A 19,926-nucleotide genomic window follows, 5' to 3' on the forward strand; every position below is an offset into this window, starting at 1 on the left:
GAGTTTGCACTTTGCGCACGTCACTGTCGGTCTCCTTTCAGCCCGATATTAGCCATATTCATAGGCTTTGCTTGCAAACACTCCCCTCCTTTGGTACTTGCTCTCTCTCTCTCCCCCTCTCTCTAGTCTCTCCCCCTGCACAGGTTGAACAAGACAGTATTTTTAACCCCTGCGATTGTCATTCTATCGCATCCAGCTCCTTTCACGGGACAGACCGGGGACTTTTAACTCCGTTTTTTAACGACTTGTGTTGTGTGTGTGTGTTGGTGTACGGTATACTTTGCCCAGATGGAGGACTACCACAAACCGGACCAGCAGACTGTGCAGGCGCTCAAGAACATCGCCACCCGGCTTCGGATCAACTCCATCAAGGCGACAACTGCAGCGGGCAGCGGGTAAGAGGGTCCAGTGAGCCGCAGGTGTATTATAGTGAGGCTATTTAGATAATCCTGCTGTAACGGTGACCTCACTTAATTCAAACCCAGGTGGATAAAGACTATTTCTAATTACCCTTGGAGCAGTATATAACTGTTAATTATTTAAAGGAGAAAATAATTAAGATACCATGTTTTAATTAACTTGTTCTCTGCAACATAAGTGGACCTTGTATAGGCATAATAGAACTATATCCTATATATTCTCTGCGTGCTTTTATAAACATTATAACCTATAGATGCGTTTTACACAATGTTACTGGTCCCAATTGGCTGTCGGGTACCGCTGTAATAACCTATGTGTTCGATGTCTTACAGTCCCCTGAAAAACATAGCAATAGGAAATGTATCACGGAATGAAGACCATTCATTTCACTTTCCAAAATTCCTCTCATGATATAGTTGTATTACCAAAACATATAATAAATCATATTCACATTTGCCCTACTGCTGCATAATAAGATTCCGTGTATACGTTGTGATAGTTTGTCTTTGTTTCAATGTCCATAGCTTCCAAAATGTTCCATTTTGTATTAATGTCTCCGTTTCAATGTCCATTGTTTAGTTCCCTGCTTCAATAAAAGGCACATTAGTCTGGCGTTTCTCCCTTGTAGGCAGCTCATCTGCACGCACTCTTTAACCCGAATGAACATTACAATTTGTTGAAGTGCATAATTGCAACATATACCAACCTTTGTGAAACAGAGCTACGTGCAGGTACTGAGCGGTACGAAGGGATACTTGTTTGATACAAACTTCCTGAATAACAAAGTTGCACAGATCACATTTTAACCCTCTAAAGCCCATAGACAAAGGTTCGTCTGGACATATACTGTGTTATAGTTTTGCCAAGTCAGTCAGTATCAAGTGTACCTTTTATGATTCAGGGGAACCTCTTTATTTATGGTGCAGTGTAAAGTCACCATAGTCATATATACCTTTGTCTTTGAATTAATGAATAGTCTTATTTCGAACAATAAATATAAAGAAATAACAATGTAAAAAAAAAACGGCGCACTATGAACTATCGGCTTAATTTGGAACAAAACTTTCAAAATACAATTTCACAGAATACTGGGTGCGTAAACTTTGATTAAGAACACTGACACCCAGCGCCTGTATGGATTGTGCGTAAATTACGCATTTCTCCACAAAGGACATGCACGATTATTAGCATTTAGCCGACAGCTATTTCATTTTCAATATGCAACGAGATTAACATATTTATAATGCCTTCGACTCGTAATATTAAGAGTATGCGAGAGATATGTGGAATTGTATTCGATTAATTCAATTGTAGTGTTTTTTTCTGAGGATAGGTCACCATCACAAGCCACTGCAGCAGGTGCACAGAGATGCCTCGTCTCTCCCTGCAGAGTCCCTCCCTGCGTGTTCTGTAGCCGCTTATATAAGCCACGCGCCAAGCACAAGCTGACCCGGTGCATCGCGTGCCGAACCGCTGCTCGTCGTGCTTCCTGCGACTGCGCCGTGTGACGTGTCGGCGCCGTGGGGTTCTGAGTTGCCAGAATGCAACCGTCCGCCGCATCCAGCTGGAGAGCATCTAGGACCGCGCGCATCTAGGACCAGCTGCAGCGCCGGAGAATCCTCTCACTGGGCAAGCCTGTGGCAGCCGCGTTATTTTTAAACCTATAGCCGCATTTCTGGCAGACGCTCTCTGATTGGCACTGACTGACGCTCTCTGATTGGCCACTGATGCGTATGCCTAATCGCGTGACGAGCTGTGTCTTTGCCCATTTCCACGTCAAACAGCCTGCAAACTACCTGACGTTCTATCGCCATGTTCTAAGACAAACTCTAACCTTAACCAACTTCGAAAGAGTGCCTAAGCTTAAAGGAAAACTCCAACATTTTGGGAAATTAGCTTATTTAACATCTTCCTTGGAGTTAGACAAGAAGATACATACCTTTTTTGTCTCTGTGCATGCATTTAGCTTTGGGAACAGTAGCTCCGTTAGCGTAGCTTAGCTTCATCACTGGAAGTGGGGGGGGGGGGACAATAGCCTGACGTTCCCTACAGAGTCCTACAGTCACGAAATACAATCCAAATACAACTCCAAAACATTCCTGTAAACATGTTGTGACCTGTGTATTTACCAAATAAAAAATAATTGAATTCGACAATTACGTTTTCTAAGCATTTACATTTCTAATGTAAATGTAAATGTAAGCAAATATATTTATTTAATTTGTACATTATCTAACGTTAACACGAACCTAAACTAACGTTACAACTAACCTAAAGTTAGTTTAGGTTCGTGTTAACGTTAGATAATGTACAAAATAAACGTTTTCCGCTGCTATAGACGTCGCTCTTTTATTTTGAAACCCCCCAGAAAGGAAGTAGTTAGTATTATATTATCAATACCAGCCATTGGATTACTGTTTTCTACATTGGGGAGGCTTTTAATCGTCAAGGTAAGAGGATTTTAAGTCATGGTATCCATAAACTTCAATCGGTTCGGATCGTTTGAATGAATGAGAATATCAACAAACACGGCTTCACATTGAAATCACTGACTGCGCCCAGAGACAAGTGCTTAGGCAAAAAATTGTTCAGAGTATATTTGCTTAGAAAACGTAATTGTCGAATTCAATTATTTTTTATTTCTCCATGTGGTAAATACACAGGTCACAACAAGTTTACAGGAACGTTTTGGAGTTGTATTTGGATTGTATTTCGTGACTGTAGGACTCTGTAGGGAACGTCAGGCTATTGCACCGCCCCACTTCCAGTGATGAAGCTAAGCTACGCTAACAGAGCTACTGTTCCCAAAGCTAAATGCACGCACAGAGACAAAAAAGGTATGTATCTTCTTGTCTAACTCCAGGGAAGATGTTAAATAAGCTAATTTCCCAAAATGTTGGAGTTTTCCTTTAACCAGTGTAGAAACAGGCGTCGGCCAATCAGAGAGCATCTTGCCAGAAATGCGGCTAGGTTTAGAAATAACGCGTGGCAGCCACGAACCTACTTTCTATAGAAGCAGCTCGGAGGTGCGCTGTTTTAAGCGAGCGTGTGTTATTGGATTGATTGATTGATTGAAAATTTTATTAATGTCCGCCTTGTTTCGAACTGGTTAGGCTTAGACCCTCTGTCATGTACAGAGGTCTAACGACTGCACAGAAATGTAACTGGAGCAGGCTGTACATGAGCAGAAACAGCCCCTCTCAGTAAAAATGCTTTTCAAAACAGTCCCGGGTAGGCAGATAGTAAACAAAGATGTTTTCAAATGGTAAATTAAGTTTATTGCATGTGGGGCTTCCAACCCACGGCCTTTTCCCAAAGGGAAAAGGGATGTTGTCAGTGGGGATTTCAACCCACAACACACACAAAGGGAAAGGGTAAGGGGAGAACAAACAAGGTGAGAATAATAATAAACAAGGCAAACACTAACCACACAACCACATGCCACGTGGTTGGCAATCTGGGAACAAAGGAACACCACTCTAACCATGTAGCTCACAGTGTAGGATGAATCTAAAATGGCCAACAATATACCTACCCCACACAGGGTTTGGTCCACGCAGGCAGCACATAATCAATAGTCCATACACAGTGGCAATTGGCATAAGCAAGCACAATAATAGTAACTACACAATAGTGGCAAACAGAGGCAACCTCACTCCACTGGGTCACTGGCAAAATGACACAGTGAGGCGCCCCGACGTGTGTGTCCTGTCAGCTACTTGTCCACCCGTCCCACTCGAAGTGATTGCCCTCAGCTGTCACTCATTAGGCAATCAGCACTCTTCAGTGTAGGGACGGGCAGCACCTGACAGGAAGAGAAGAAGAGACAGCATCAGCTCTCATGTTCACACACACACACACATACAAAACATAACATAACACTAATTATACTAACCTGATGTTCACATGGTCTTCCAAATACAGTAATAATGATAATGACCAACCCACGTACGTCACACCCTCTTTTGAAGTCGCCCTCTTTCGAAGTCGGTTATGCTTAGAGTTTGGAATCAGGGCTGCTCTAAAGATAAACTCTAAGCATAACCGACTTCGAAAGAGGGCCTAAGCCTAACCAGTTCGAAACAAGGCGGACATTAATACAATTTTCAATCAATCAATCCAATAACACACGCTCACTTAAAACAGCGCAGGTTCGTGGCTGCCACAGGCTTGCCCCTTGAGAGGATTCTCCGGCGCTGCAGCTGGACCCTACTCGTCTGGAAACTCTACGCGTGCGTGCGTATAGATCTCTCCTCCGCTGTCGGGCACGAAAGAGGAGGAGAGACAGTCAGAGACACACATGGGGAGGACTGGAGGAGAGAGAGTGGGGACCGGACAAGCTTAGCAAAGAGCTTCGTCCGGGCTACATCTAGGGTGACCAGATGCAAAAAGTCCAAAAGCAGGACAACAGTACGATTTTGGTGGGACAAAGTGGGACAGATAGATAATGTAATTTTTTTTATTAGAATAACTCGTCTTCAACGAATAGATAAAGGTTAAATCAAAATAAATACAAATTAAATACAGAATTATATCTCTCCACATTCATCTTGGCACTGGCAGCCGGCTTGTTACCACCTAACATCTGTTTTAAATATTCAAACTTTATCACTTGACAGGAATGTCTTGTGTTCGATATTCCCTGTTAACACAGAAGGGAACACTAGGGAACAAAAAAAATAATAAGGGAACAAAAAAAATAATACAAATAAATGGTGTTTCTCTATTAGAATAACTATGGATAACTATGGATGTAGCTTTTGTACGACCACACAATATTTTTTTTGCAATATCTGAGTCTGGCCAAATGACAGAAGCTAGCTTGCTACCACAGTCGGCTGACCTGTATGAATGGGAGTGTTGTACAGTGTGATAGACGCTTGTTATCTCCACTGCAGTGACCTTGTCCGTCTGGCTATCATTTTTTGGTTTAAGAAGAAACATATCCATAGATCTGGATGTTTCTTTTTGGTGAGCCACTTTCATGTGAGACTCACGTCCACTGTGGCGCTTCAAGTCGTATTCTTCTCCATGAGCAATTGAAAACGAACTATGACACAAAACACAGAAAGCTCCCTGAGGATTGCCTGACATCGGCCTCACCCAGACATGTGTCGTTTGCCAGTCTTGGTTGTAACTGCAGGTCCGTTTCTTTTTACTGCTTTCCATCTTGATTCATAGTTCGCTTGTAATGTTGTTGTGTTTTCTTTTTTGACAGCTCGCTAAACGTTGACAGCGCGCAACATTTTGACAGCGCGCTAAATTACTATAACCAATCAGATCTGCGATATGAGGTAGCGTCACGAGCAGAGCAATGTGTGTGGACAAGAGGCGGGTTGCTACGTTTACTGTAGGGTGGGGCTTTTAGACCAATGTTTTTTTTTTGCTTCGAAAAGAGGGACATCCTCTCAATATGTGGGATGCGGGACATTCGGTCAAATGGTGGGACAGTACAACCAAAAGGGGGACACCTGGTCACTCCTAGAACCCACCTCACCCCTGCCCACTTTGCCAACCTAGGATGGCTTAGAGTAGACGACAGAGTACAGCAACTTGCAATGGGCCTGGTCTACAAGATACACTACACGACCAAGGTACCCATGTACATGTCAAAATACTTCCCAAAGGTCAGTGAATACCACGATCACAACACCAGAGGGAGCTCCACAAATCATGTAAAACCCAGATTCGGCTCAAACAAGGGACTAAACACGTTTCGCAATTATGCCACATCAATGTGGAACGCCCTACCCAAAGCTGTAAAGGAATGTGAATCACTACCCACTTTCAAAAACACTCTCAAAGAACACCTACGGGAGACTGCAATTCGAAACTGGCCCCTACAAATGTCCTAACCCAGTTGTACAGTAAAGACCAAGTATGGCCTTGTCAGTATTCCAATGTACAGTGCCCCCCCCCGTACCCAACCCCCCCCCCCACCTCCAATGTACAGCCCCACCCAACCCCGCCCCACCTACCCAACTTCCTCCAATGTACAGGTTCTATGTCAAATGTATGTCAGTATTCCAATGTACAGTGTACAGTGTCCCCCCCCCCCACCTCCAATGTACAGCCCCACCCAACCCCACCCCACCTGCCCAACCTCCTCCAATGTACAGTTTCTATGTCAAATGTATATACACTCTTTTTCTGGATTTCTTTTTGTATCACAAATAGTACTGTATTTGCAAATCTGGTATGTCATAAATGTATAGATGTAGCAGTACTGTCTATCTGTATGTCGTGTGTGTCATATGATGAATTGAAAATTGGGGACCCTGAACAAGACTAAAGTCTTTCTCTGGTCTGCATCCCCTTGACAATTGTATGTATTGAGCTGTACTGTACTGTACCCATTCTGCAATCTGTTAATAAACTTTTCAATCAATCAATCAATCAATCAATCACCCTAGCTACATCATGTCTCTGTGCCATCATCACTATCACCTCGCTGGGCTTACGTCTTTATTCTACATGATTATTAGGGGTGAGCATTTCACCAGAGGCCCTGCAATACAATATTATCAAAATTGTCCATATATTGCCTTATTTATAACCTTTTTTCAACTTCATATTATGCCCCCAACGGAAATAGCTCTGATCTGTGTCAGTGTGGAACTCCCTGCCTGCAGCTAGCAGGAATCAATGACATATTTCTCAAAAGCTTTATATATATATATATATATATATATATATATATATATATATATATATATATATATATATATATATATATATATATATATATATATATATATATATATATATATATATATATATACATACACACACACACATCTGTTTTATCTAACAAGATCAAGTTTTCAATCTGTTCACCTCACTTAAATCATTTTTATTGCAGCAAAATGGGATTGTCAAGCAAATTACTTTTAAAAGATCGATACTATAGGCATCCATGTATTGATACAATATCAGCACGCAAAATATAGAGATACTACATGCTGTATCATTCACATGCATAGATTACCCCCATCCTGTTTACTATAGGCTATAGAGAGGTATAGTGTAGCATATTTGAGGTCATTTTCTATACTTTAGGAGTTTAGGGCATTGGTTTATTAGAATATTGCCATCTTTTGACAAGATGTCAGGTTTATTCATATTCTTTTAGCCTTTTATTTATGTATGCACTATGCATGTATTTGTTTATTTAGTGTTAGGCATCATTTTATATTGTTAAAATCCTTTTACATTTCAGGACAGTGAGGTTTTTATCCCTGGTGGTCGTCATGGTAACTGTGGATGTTTTACCAGCATGTCGTCTGGAAAAGTAACAATGTTTTAAGCAATCAATAAACTAATATAAATGTTTCACTTTTAGTTTATTTTTTAAAGTGTGTGTGTGTGTATATGTGTATGTGTCGGTCTGTCCTCTATGTGTGTGTGTTTGTATGTATGTATGTATGTATGTATGTATGTATGTATGTATATGTATGTATGTATGTATGTATGTATGTATGTATGTAGTATGTATGTATGTATGTATGTATGTATGTATGTTGTGTATGTATGTATGTATGTATGTATGTATGTGTGTGTGTGGTGTCTGTCGGTCTGTCTGTCTGTGTGTGTGTGTCTTTGTGTGTGTGTGTGTGTGTGTGTCTGTCTGTCTGTCTGTCGTCTGTCTGTCTGTCTGTCTGTCTGTCTGTCTGTCTGTCTGTCTGTCTGTCTGTCTGTCTGTCTGTCTGTCTGTCTGTCTGTCTGTCTGTCTGTCTGTCTGTCTGTCTGTCTGTCTGTCTGTCTGTCTGTCTGTCTGGTGTGTGTGTGCATGTGCATGGAGAGAGAATGAGAGAAAAAGTGAGTGAATGAATGAGTGAGAGTCTTCGAGATAGGAAGAGTATACATGTTTGTGTGTGTGTGAGCCGAGAGAGAGAGAGAGAAAGAGAGAGAGAGAGAGAGAGAGAGAGAGAGAGAGAGAGAGAGAGAGAGAGAGAGAGAGAGAGAGAGAGAGAGAGAGAGAGAGAGAGAGAGAGAGAGAGAGAGAGAGAGAGAGAGAGTTCATACTGTATATCCACTGAGTGACTTCCATGCAATGTGCGTTACGTAGCGTAACCACGGCAGTCTGAATTAACCACTAATGTTATTACTACAGCACCCAGGACAGACCAGGGAGGAACTAACATCATCATTCATTCATTATTAGTTGGAACTAGCAAGACCAGCTGCATTTCATTGTATACCTGTATGCCGTGACAATTAAAACTCTTGACTTGACTTGACTGACTTGAACTATATATTGAAATTAAACTTTGTTCTAATTTTCACTTTATTTTCTTTTACTCTAAAACAATGGAGGTGTTACTTTTATTTATTTATTTAATTTATTTAGTGAGTCTTGCCGGTTACATATGTAGTGCCTGTTGTCCCTCTTACTGAGATGTTGGATGGTAGTGTCTAGATCCCATAGCCCAGACAGACATTGCCATCATGGGAATCATCACTTTTTGACCTATTATCCTCAAAGCCGTAACTCATCATCAAGTTTCACCTTAAAGGTTGTTTATAAACCTATTCCTTACTTTAATAACCTTAACCACTCCCGCCCACCTAAAAAGTAAATGTACAAACATCCTTCCTGACTATGGGATGTAGACACTACCATGTTTGATGGCTAAGAGAGATTTCCATCTTTAATTGAATATAATAGAATAAAGGTTTAATCTTGCAGTGTGTTCTACTGTTTTGCCATTTGACAAAATAGACGAGGCACACATTAAAGGTAGAATCAGTAATGCAGTCAAACAGCGACCTCTAGGTATTGCACTTTCTTTCCATCTTTTTGTTTAGGTCGGATGTGTGGGTTGGAATTTAGTAACTATATTCTTGTGAATTTCTCCAGACCTCTCTTTGCAGAAGTAGCAACCCGCCCCCTCACACCAGACCAATGAACAAAGTAGGCTATAATACCAAGCAGGGCTCTTTTGCATAGATGCCACTACTTGACAGCAGATTCTTCCTTTACATATTCAGATATTTGAAACTGCATTCATGTAGTTGTATGTGTTCCCAGGTCAGCAGTAGAAGTTGCTATAGATAACACCAGGATGCTGCATGTCAGTGTGGTTTGATTGTGAATGTGCCCTAAACAAAACCAGATAGAGATAAAAAAAAAAAAAAAAAAATCTATTTGAATTAATATAAAACTCAAACTAATTGACATATATATATTTTTTAAATAAAATGTATAAGCTGGTCTGCTATACACGTGTGAATCTGTCTGTAGGTATTGCGATGTTCCAGCCTAGACATTCAGTGATTGTTTTTTAAATGTGTCTGCTGTGTGTGCAGTGAAAAAGTCATGTCAAGTGTCCTTTATTGATCCCCTTTGAGACATTCAGCTATCATAGCAGCATGATGGGGGGGGGGGGGGGGGGGGGGTACAGGCAGGAAGAAAGATACTAATAGTAATAATAATAATAATAGAGTAGAACATCATTATTATTATTATTATTTATTATTAATTATTATTTATTATTATTATTATTATTATTATTATTATTATTATTATTATTATTATTATTATTATTATTATTATTATTATTATTATTATTATTATTATTATTATTATTATTATTATTATTATTATTATTATTATTATTATTATTATTATTATTATTATTATTATTATTATTATTATAACAATAACAACAATAATAATAAGTCACCTGCTCCAGCATCTTTACTGAAACAAATGTCCAGATTCCTATTGACAGACAGACAAACACTGAACAGTAGGCAGAGAAGATGAGAATGAGTGACAGACAGACAGACATATAGACACAGACAGACAGACATATACAGTACATAGACAGACAGACACAGAGACAGACAGACATGCAGACAGACAGACTGTAGATGTAACAAATAGATAGAAAGACAAACCAGAACAGTAGGCAGAGAAGATGAGACAGACAGATAGACGTATACATAGACAGACAGACAGATAGACATGCAGACAGACAGACAGACAGACACAGACAGACAGACAGACAGACAGACAGACAGACAGACAGACAGACAGACAGACAGACAGACAGACAGACAGACAGACAGATAGTCTGTGTTCCAGTATATTTCAGTATACTGTCTGTACAGTATATGCATCTGGTATCTCTGAATGTGTCTATTGATTGTGAAATATGTATTTACAAAATGTGTGTGTGCGTGTGTGTGTGTGTGTGTGCTGTGTGTGTGCGTGTGTGTGTATGTGTGTGTGGTGTAGTCATCCTACATCATGCTGCAGTGTAGCAGAAATCATGTCCGTTCTTGTTCTTCCAAACCATGAAGTACAGACCAGAGGACCCCCGTAACCATAACAAACGACCGCTTCATACTGTCCAAGGTAAGATACACACACACACACACACACACACACACACACACACACACACACACACACACACACACACACACACACACACACACACACACACACACACACACACACACACACACACACACACACACACACACACACACTATATACACATACACACTCACACATATACATACACACACATATACACACATATACACACACACACAATCCATTTGGGTTCTAGGGTTACTGGGTTCCTGCTCCACTTCTGTGTTCTCTTGTGATTAGTGCTCGTAGTCGAGGCAGTTCAATTTAAAAACAGTTTAACCCTTTCACTACCACACTACAGAAGGTAACCCTTTCACTACCACACTACAGACGGTTAGTCTGTAGTGTGGTAGTGAAAGGATTAACCTTCTGTAGTGTGGCTGTGAAAGGGTTAACCTTTGCCGTGCGGCAGTGAAAGGGTAACCTTCTGTATTGTCACAGTGAAAGCGTTAACCCTTTGGTAGTGTGGTAGTTTAAAGGCAATTCGCTCTGTATGCCTAAAGTCATTCTGTTCACAAACTGATTCCTGCTCGGTTAGTTCAGCTGTGGTTGTTTCTCCATAGGATTGTAAATTCATTAACAAACTGACCTGAGTTCAGATTTGCCGTCACTTTGCAGCAACACTGTGCCTCCTATAGGCTGTACGCTTGAACATGCAATGTGTAAGACCTTCCTACCATTTGGAACGAGGACCCCCAAACCTTGTATAATTATTATGTGAAATATAAACAGAAATGAGAATACAGTTCTCATTTCAAATGATCGGAGAATAAAAAGTATTTCGGTTGGTTCTCCATAAGGGGGCAGGAGCAAGTTCACTCCCAAACTGAACCAAGCTTTGGTGCTCATCTTTACTGAATCAGATCTGGCATTACTTCACAGCACTACTCTTCTCCTATACACCTTAGGTTTGGAGGGAATTGACATTAGTAGAGATTTATATCTGTATATCGATGGCCGAAGAGCAAAACCTTTTTGAGAAAACTAAACAAAAAACATGTTGTTTTCTTGCAGAATGCTATTTTAAGGATACCCAATACAATACACTGTTTTTGGACTATATTACTATATTATGTGTAAAGAATTTCGACCAGGTATTAGTTCCTCGCAAAGTGCAGATAGGAGTTTTCTTTCCCCTACTTTTCTTATGCAGATAGGAGATTTGCTCTTTGGCCATATAGTTGTAATAGTCATTGTATCCTAGGACTTGAAAATTATTGTGTCCCAACATCCCAGGGATTAGAATGTGTGACTGATTCAGAGTAGAGGTGGGGACAGTGGGGACAGTGAGGACAGTCGGGACAGTGTGGACAGTGAGGACAGTGGGGACGGGTGGACAGTGGGGATTGGTTCAGAGTAGAGGTGGGGACAGTGAGGACAGTGGGGACAGTGTGGACAGTGAGGACAGTGTGGACAGTGAGGACAGTGGGGACAGTGGGGACAGTGTGGACAGTGTGGCAAAATGCATGATGTGCAATATTCATTTAGATATTGCGTGAAGAAGTGTGTTTTTAGTCGACGACAATAAAAAAGAAAAGAAAAAAATACATCTTATTATATTATATATGCTCTGCTCTGTGGGGAACATGCAACACTGTGACCTCTCCATTGAAAACCATGTGAAACCACGCTTGCATTGTAAGGGTCATACTGTAGGTCGCTGGTGTCTCGTAGCCCAGTTCCTTACCGTCCCTCACCTGCTCGTAAAGGTTTCCTACGACTAAAACCCTGACCTCTAAATGGCCTCTGTGACCTCTGTGACCTCTCGTCCTCCAGGGTCACGCAGCTCCTGTGCTGTACGCTGTGTGGGCGGAGACTGGCTACCTGAAGGAGGCCGAGCTCCTCAACCTCCGCAAGGTCGACTCCATCCTGGAGGGACACCCGGTGCCGGTGAGGAAGACAGGAAGTGGTGTCGGAGCACATACAGGAAGTGGTGTCAGAGCACATACAGGAAGTGGTGTCAGAGCACATACAGGAAGTGGTGTCAGAGCACATACAGGAAGTGGTGTCAGAGCACATACAGGAAGTGACATAAGCGTCTGTAACCTACATACTACTCACTAAAATAGTGATGGAGTACAAATATACAAAAGCACTCGGTTTTGTTTTATTTGTCACATATAAGGTGACAAATGTACATTATAGTGAAATGCTTGGTTCTGTATGAGCCTCCTGAGATTGTGCTTCATATAGTAAAAGAGTAAAGACCAACACTATAAAAATATACAAAATAAAAATGTGCAAAATGCAAAATGCTAAAAAAAATGCTAAATGCAAAAGACTCAATATATCAATATGTATTTATGTGTATATGTAATATCCACCATTAACATGTCCAGCAATGGATATACAGCATTCAATTAAGATTAATGGTTAAAATGCCTATTCAATAGTAGATTGAACACATATAAACACACATATAAGCACACACGCACACACACACACACACACACACACACACACACACACACACACACACACACACACACACACACACACACACACACACACACACACACACACACACACACACACACACTCACACACACACACACACACACACACACACACACACACACACACACACACACACACACACACACCACACACAGACAGACAGACAGACACACAGAACACTATAGGCCCTTCCCTAACATAAACATTCTAAATAGGCCCCTTTGTATTTTGAGCAATGTTTGTTAATACAGTTGCTGACAGGAAATAAACAGGAGCCAAAGCTGTTCCCATAGCAACAGAATAGTAACATAATGCGTCTGAAAAGGTCTATATGCACAAGATGCTCTGTACATACAAACACAACAAACACATTCTACATAGAACACAATGTCCCCAGACAACTGAGCACACACTGTATCCACAGACGTCTGTGTGGTGACAAAGATGTGTCTGTGTGTGCACACGCGCGCGCGCGGCGCGTGTGTGTGTGTGTGTGTGTGTGTGTGTGTGTGTGTGTGTCTGTGTGTGTGTGGACTGAGAGAGAGAGAGAGAGAGAGAGAGAGAGAGAGAGAGAGAGAGAGGAGGCGGTCCGTCCAATGCTCCATTCTCCTGTCACTGTCTCACCTGAGGCTGACATGCTCAGTTCACACAGACAGACACGTAGACTGTGAAACGCACACAGAGAGACACAGACATGATGACACTGGTTGGGGGGGGGGGGGGGGGGCGTGCACAGTGGAGCAGTGATTTACCACTGTTGGCTCACAGCAAGAAGGTCCAGGGATTATGTATTTGTGGAATTTGCATATTATCCCCGTGTTTGCGTGGGTTCCTCCGGGTACTCCGGTTTCCTCCCACACCATACAAATATATTATTAAATTCATTAAATTAAACTGGACTTATGCGGGTCAGGTGGCGTAGCGGAGATTGCGCTCGTCACCAATGCAAGAGGCTGCGGTCTCGACTCCGACTCAGTCAGCATTGCTTGAGGCTTGGGCTGATCGCTATACTAACCCGTTTGGCTGGGTTAGGGGAGGGCAAGTCGTGGGTGGAATCTGGCGTTGTGGACAGCGACGCATACAGGTCAGGTCTGGGCGCTTGCTCAGCGGAGGCAGGACTTGAGGAAGGCAGCGTGCCCTCCCACGCGTTACACTTCACCAATGAGAGTCTCGCTGCCAGGTGAAAAAAATAGTCACTGGCTGTCGCCACGCGTGTCGGAGGAAGCGTGCGGATGACTTCAGGATTCCCTTGTACCGACCAGTAGGAGAACATGCGCACAACACCAGGTAGGGAGGGGGGGGAATTGGCACGACGACAAAAAATTGGACGGGGAGAAAACAGAGACAAATTGGAGAAAGAGAGGATAAAATAAAAAATATACATTTTAAAAATGAAACTGGACTTGAAGAAGTCTTATTCGTAGCACATTTTCTGGAGGGGAAATCCTTGTGAGCACGGGGAGGGGGGGGGGGGGGGGGAGAACATGCAAACTCCACACAGAAAGGCCTGGAGATTCCCCACCTGGGTACCTGGCAACCTGGGAACTTAACCCAGGACCTTCTTGCTGTGAGGTGACAGTGTTAACTACTACACACCGGCTGTGAGGCAACAGTGTTAACCAGGGCCGTTTCTAGCTTTTTGGGGGCCCTATGCGAATGTTGTAATAATACGTTTTTAGATCCTTTGATCTTTTTCCTTTGATCCCCGTTCTAAACGATCATCCGGATCACTCTAGCCGTCCCTGGCTCATTTGCCTACGTTGAATTGCAATGCCGAATCTCACCAGTGGCAGTATCACCTACCTTTTGAACTCTGATAGAAAGGGATCACTAGAGACAATGAATGAACTGACTATCAAGACTCGCTCTGAGGGGAGGAGCTCTTGCAAAGCAATCGCTAGCAGATCTGCTCGCCTCAAAACCTATAGTTTCCTGTAAACACGTGTAATTACATTAATTACATTACATTAATCTCGATGACCGATGGGATCATTGGAATTATTCTTTTTGGAGTACCTTCTGGCTAAGGTAAGGACCCCTTATGTCTATTTTACCGAACCTGAAACATGTTTCTGTAACGATCACAGTGTCTTACTTTACCAAGCGTTTTCTAACGATCGCATTTTCAGGGTAAGACTACCCCCCCCCCCCCCCCCCCCTTGATGATTTTGTGAAGGCATATGTACATCGTATATATACCTTTGATTTGGGAGTATTTTGGGTTTCAGGGGATCAACCAGAACGATTTGGGCTTATTGCATATAACGCATTTTATCTCGCGATCTATGGAAAAAGACTGGATTATTTTGGAAATGGGCAATGTTTAGCGTGTAATAAACTACAAACTACAGTGTGTAGAATTTCTTTTTTTACATGTTGGACTAGAAATAGTGTCTGTCAAATGAGCCATACTATTGTCTCCATAGCTATAATATAGAATATACAATAGCTCCGCAAAGATCGTGAAATATCATGAAAATGGTCAAGAAAAGCTGGCGCTAGTCAGTGCAGATGGGGGAAAGGGCGTGGCCGTCAAAGATTTAAGAGGAAAAATCTTTTTTTCTCACACATTCAAATCAAACATCTCAAGTTGACCCCAGGAATGACAGAAAATGATAATAAATAGGAAACACTGGGGCTCCCCTACATTAACACATTGAGTGCCAGCGACGTCATATCTTGTTTTATTAGCCCCCCCACTGAGTGCCGACGACGATTATTATCGGTTTATTTTTTTATTAGCGATCTGAATTCATATTTCATCAACCGAGTCTCCCGTTGGTACACCAGCCCCTACAGGAGCTCAGATTGGAAAAAAGCGCCCCCTATCGTCTATCCCTGTGTAACTGCAGGTCAGTCGCTTAGACTGACCTGGATTCTGTAGATCTGTAGAGGTGGAGCCAACTGGCTCCTTGTGCTGGCGAGCAGTCTGCTCAAGAGGGATCTGATCGCGGGACGGAAATCAGCCTGGAATATATATTTACAGCAGCCAATAATCAATCAATAAGCGTGATCGATATTTGGAATGGCGATCAGGAATTGGAATAATCTTTTTGGAGAACATCTGATCTAAGGTAAGGAGTCTATGTTACCAGTCTTGGGGTAATCGGAGCTGTATTCGCTGAGATAACAGCGTGTCCCCTATGTGTGATGTGGCTGTTTGGCTGTGATTGCTGATGAGGAAATAAGAGAATCGATTTTTCAGCTCGCGTCTATAGCGTGCATACGTACACATATACTATAGATAATCTAGCGTTTATTTGAAAACGATTCATAAATAGGCCGAAAAATGACAACGTTTTTGTGTATTCTAGAATATTCCAGTAAATGTCTTTTATCACGGAATCTTTATATTTTCCTTGAAAACGAGGGCTTTTCAAAATGCTATAAAACGAAAATTAACCGATAAAAAAACAATCCGTTTCGACAATGTTGACTGCAAACGAGTCATTGATAAGCGACGGGCAGATTAGACACATAGCCATAATTTAAAACATAGATTAGGCGTTTTTAACGCTAACATTGAAGTGGGTGGCGGCATTCAAGGAGGTTCCGGGGCACCGAGCTCCGGCACGGAAAGTGTTAAGAAACTCTTGAAAACGTACAGGATTTACAGAATCTGCATTATAACATCTCCCAAATGCAAATAAATGAGACAGATACTGCATTTTCCTTACATTTATGACTTACAATATTGAAATTTAAATAGAACTATTTAAGATAAAGTTAAAGCCTTCTTGTACGCTGTGACCTGATGGGGCAGCGGACCAGTGCATGTGAGCGGATCGGAGCGTGAGCGGCGCGGGGCGTGGAGCGGCCGGTTTTGACGTGAGCGAGGAGTGGGTTTTAAAATGAGTCGGCGCGACGTCCGGAGCGAGAGTTCTTCTCCGCTCCAATCCACTCCAGGCCGCTCACAGTGGTTTAACACTGTTGATGTAATATATACATGCAGTACAATGCCAAAGCAACAGATGGCGATGTACAAACATGAAGGCCATTTTCAACCAATGAGAAGGGTGAACCTGTGATATCCTGTTTAGGCTTTGTCACTGTAGAGACGCCCACACTCACTCCAGTTAGAAAACGTATCGACGCCATTGTTGTTGACGTTAGCTTACATGCTAACATTAATGGCAGCGACCATAACATTGTGGCTCGGCTAGCCTATCATCGCTTAATAGAGCGAGTGAATGGATAAACTACGTTATTTAACATTGCAGAATGGCTACAATTACAATGCGGCTCAATACAAACAATTGTTAAGGGGCCCAGGGGGTGTAGACTGTTGTAGTTTGAGCTAATTTACACCATGACCCAAAAAAAAAAAAAAAAAAAACTGCCGAGCGATCTGGCGCGGGGAGCGCTCGATTCAAGGTGAGCGGGGAGCGAGCGGAGAGCGACTTGGGGGCGGGGTCAACATGAGCGATTAGCGGAGCGGACCAAGCTTTAAAGAGCGAAGAGCGGATTTCTCGGCCGCGCCGATCCGCTCACGTGGCCTGCAGCGGACTGAGTAGAGAGCAGGGGACACAAACAGGCTGGATAAGCTGGTCAGGAAGGCCAGTAGCGTGGTTTGGGTGGAGCTGGACTCTAGTGAGGGTGGCGGAGAGGAGGAGCCTTGCTAAGCTCCAGGCCATCAGGGAAAACCCCTCCCACCCACTATACACAGACTTGGCTGACAGGAGGAGCAGGTTCAGTGCTAGGCTCACACTCCCTAAACGTAGCACTGAATGGCACAGGAATATAGGAGTATATTTTATTCTATTCTTATGCAATTTTTTAGTTATTCTTATTCGTGACTTGTTCTGTCTAAATGTTTAACTGTTTCAGAGCCAATCACGAAAAAAGTCGCGTTAACTCGCCATCACTTGAGCGCCAATCACGAGAAAAGTCAGGTTTTAATCGTTATTTCTTTTATTCGCTATATCCATTCATTTTTCATCCATCCAGCCTGATGTTATCATTGGGAATGGGTCTGAGCTCGCAAAAGGCCAATACCGCCGCCTAACGCCTTCCGGCCGGTATTGCACATCATTGGAATCCCTCCTGCTTGGGCTGTTCATCGATCTAAGAAGTCCGGTCCAGGTTTTCCTTTCCGGGCATGACTAACATTTATAACACATGGACTGGGGAGACTCGAGCACCATGGATTCATGTGTTTTGGTTGAGAAACGTTGGAAAGACGACCGCGATCAATATTTAGAATGGCGATCAGAAATTGGATTATTATTTTTGCAGTACATCAGATGTGAGGTAAGGACTCTATGTTACCAATTTTGGGTTAATCCAATGTTTTTTTCGCAGCGAACACGTGTCTGTGTGTGTGTGTGCCTGCCGTTGGCTGCCACCAAAGCACGGAGGGGCGACTTTTCCTTCCCCGCTTCCGTGCCTGTATGATGAAATATAATACCGATAATCTAGCGTTTATTTCAGAACGATTTCTAAGAAAATACATTGAAGCGCCGTTTGCTGGGGTTATTGGGATTCGACAGGATCACTCTAAGGCCCCGTTTAGACGGAAACGCTAGCAGGTGAATCCGCAAAAATATTTTTTCAGATGTGCCTTTCGTTTATACGGAAACTGCGTTTTTACGGGGTAAAACCGTAAAAAAGTGAGACCACCTTCCAGGGTGGAATTCCTAGAAACGGTAAACCTTTGCGCTCTCGTCTAAACTGTCAAACCGCATAAAACGATGACGAAAGGGTCGTCAAGGCTCTCGTCGCGCCTACTGCTTACATCACAGGCATGCGCCAGTAGCCTAGAAGCGTAAACAAAGCATGTCTGATTCTATCCATGGCGATCACCTGAAGGCTACATTGGCAGTACTTTTAAATACACAAGAATCTGTCCCGCGGCTATCACAACTATTATGACTGGACCCACTGTCTGTGAGTGACTCTGCTTTGGTCCAATCACATTCCCCACCCACACTCTGCGAATCAGAGGCAGAGTAGGGCGGGTCTTCACAGCACGTCATGTGACATATGCGCCAATCGTGTGACAGCGGCGCTCCGTTGTCTCGAGTTGTTACAGCCTCGTCTGCACGGAGAATTCCACCCCAAAACGCTTGTCTAAACGCAAAATTTAAAGTGAAACCGCAAGACGACTTTTGCGGTTTCTGTTCAGACTTCCATCCCAAAACGCTCATCTAAACGTAGCCTAAAACTATACTCATATTCACCACGGTATAAAACGGAAATGTATGTATGAAAAAATTATCTGTTGAATCCAAAATGTCAATGTGGTTAGAAGTGGTGGAGAGAATAAAAGCTAGCTTATAATGGTAGTGTCTGGTTAGGAGCGAGGGATAATGGAGGTACTATCCAAAGAAGGGTCCGGGAGGGGGGGGTTCGAGCTGGAGCATATGTGTGTAGGTTTTTAGATAACAGGTATTAGGGGTATATCCTGTATAAGACATTGGTATAAATGGTAATTTCGTTGGATATACACTGTATATTAATGCTTGTGTATCTTATCGTGTGTTGTCATGTTTGTTTATATGTGTGTTTAAAAAATAATAAAAAAAAAAAAAAAAAAAAAAGAATGATCTGTTTTTTGCATGCTGACCGGAAGAAACTCACTGACAATCGACGTGTTTATTAGATCCATAGCTATAATATTTAATATAGTTTTAGCACTCGCAAACACCGGCATTATCCCCATT

General features: G+C 42.4%; 1 protein-coding gene across 1 annotated transcript in view; it reads left to right on the top strand.

Moving 5' to 3' along the window:
- Positions 1-288: 288 nt before the first annotated feature.
- LOC311244146 (transketolase-like) overlaps positions 289-19,926 on the top strand; it is a gene marked incomplete at its 5' end in the record, with an annotated part of 61,341 nt that continues 41,703 nt past the window's right edge. Inside the window, 5 exon segments of the mRNA XM_084333554.1 lie at positions 289-395; positions 10,664-10,706; positions 10,708-10,758; positions 10,760-10,783; positions 12,584-12,697. Coding sequence (XP_084189680.1) covers positions 289-395; positions 10,664-10,706; positions 10,708-10,758; positions 10,760-10,783; positions 12,584-12,697 — 339 coding nt within the window.

The sequence above is a fragment of the Notolepis coatsorum genome (genome assembly GCF_963971535.1).
Source record: "Notolepis coatsorum genome assembly, chromosome: 17".
Taxonomy (NCBI): domain Eukaryota; kingdom Metazoa; phylum Chordata; class Actinopteri; order Aulopiformes; family Paralepididae; genus Notolepis; species Notolepis coatsorum.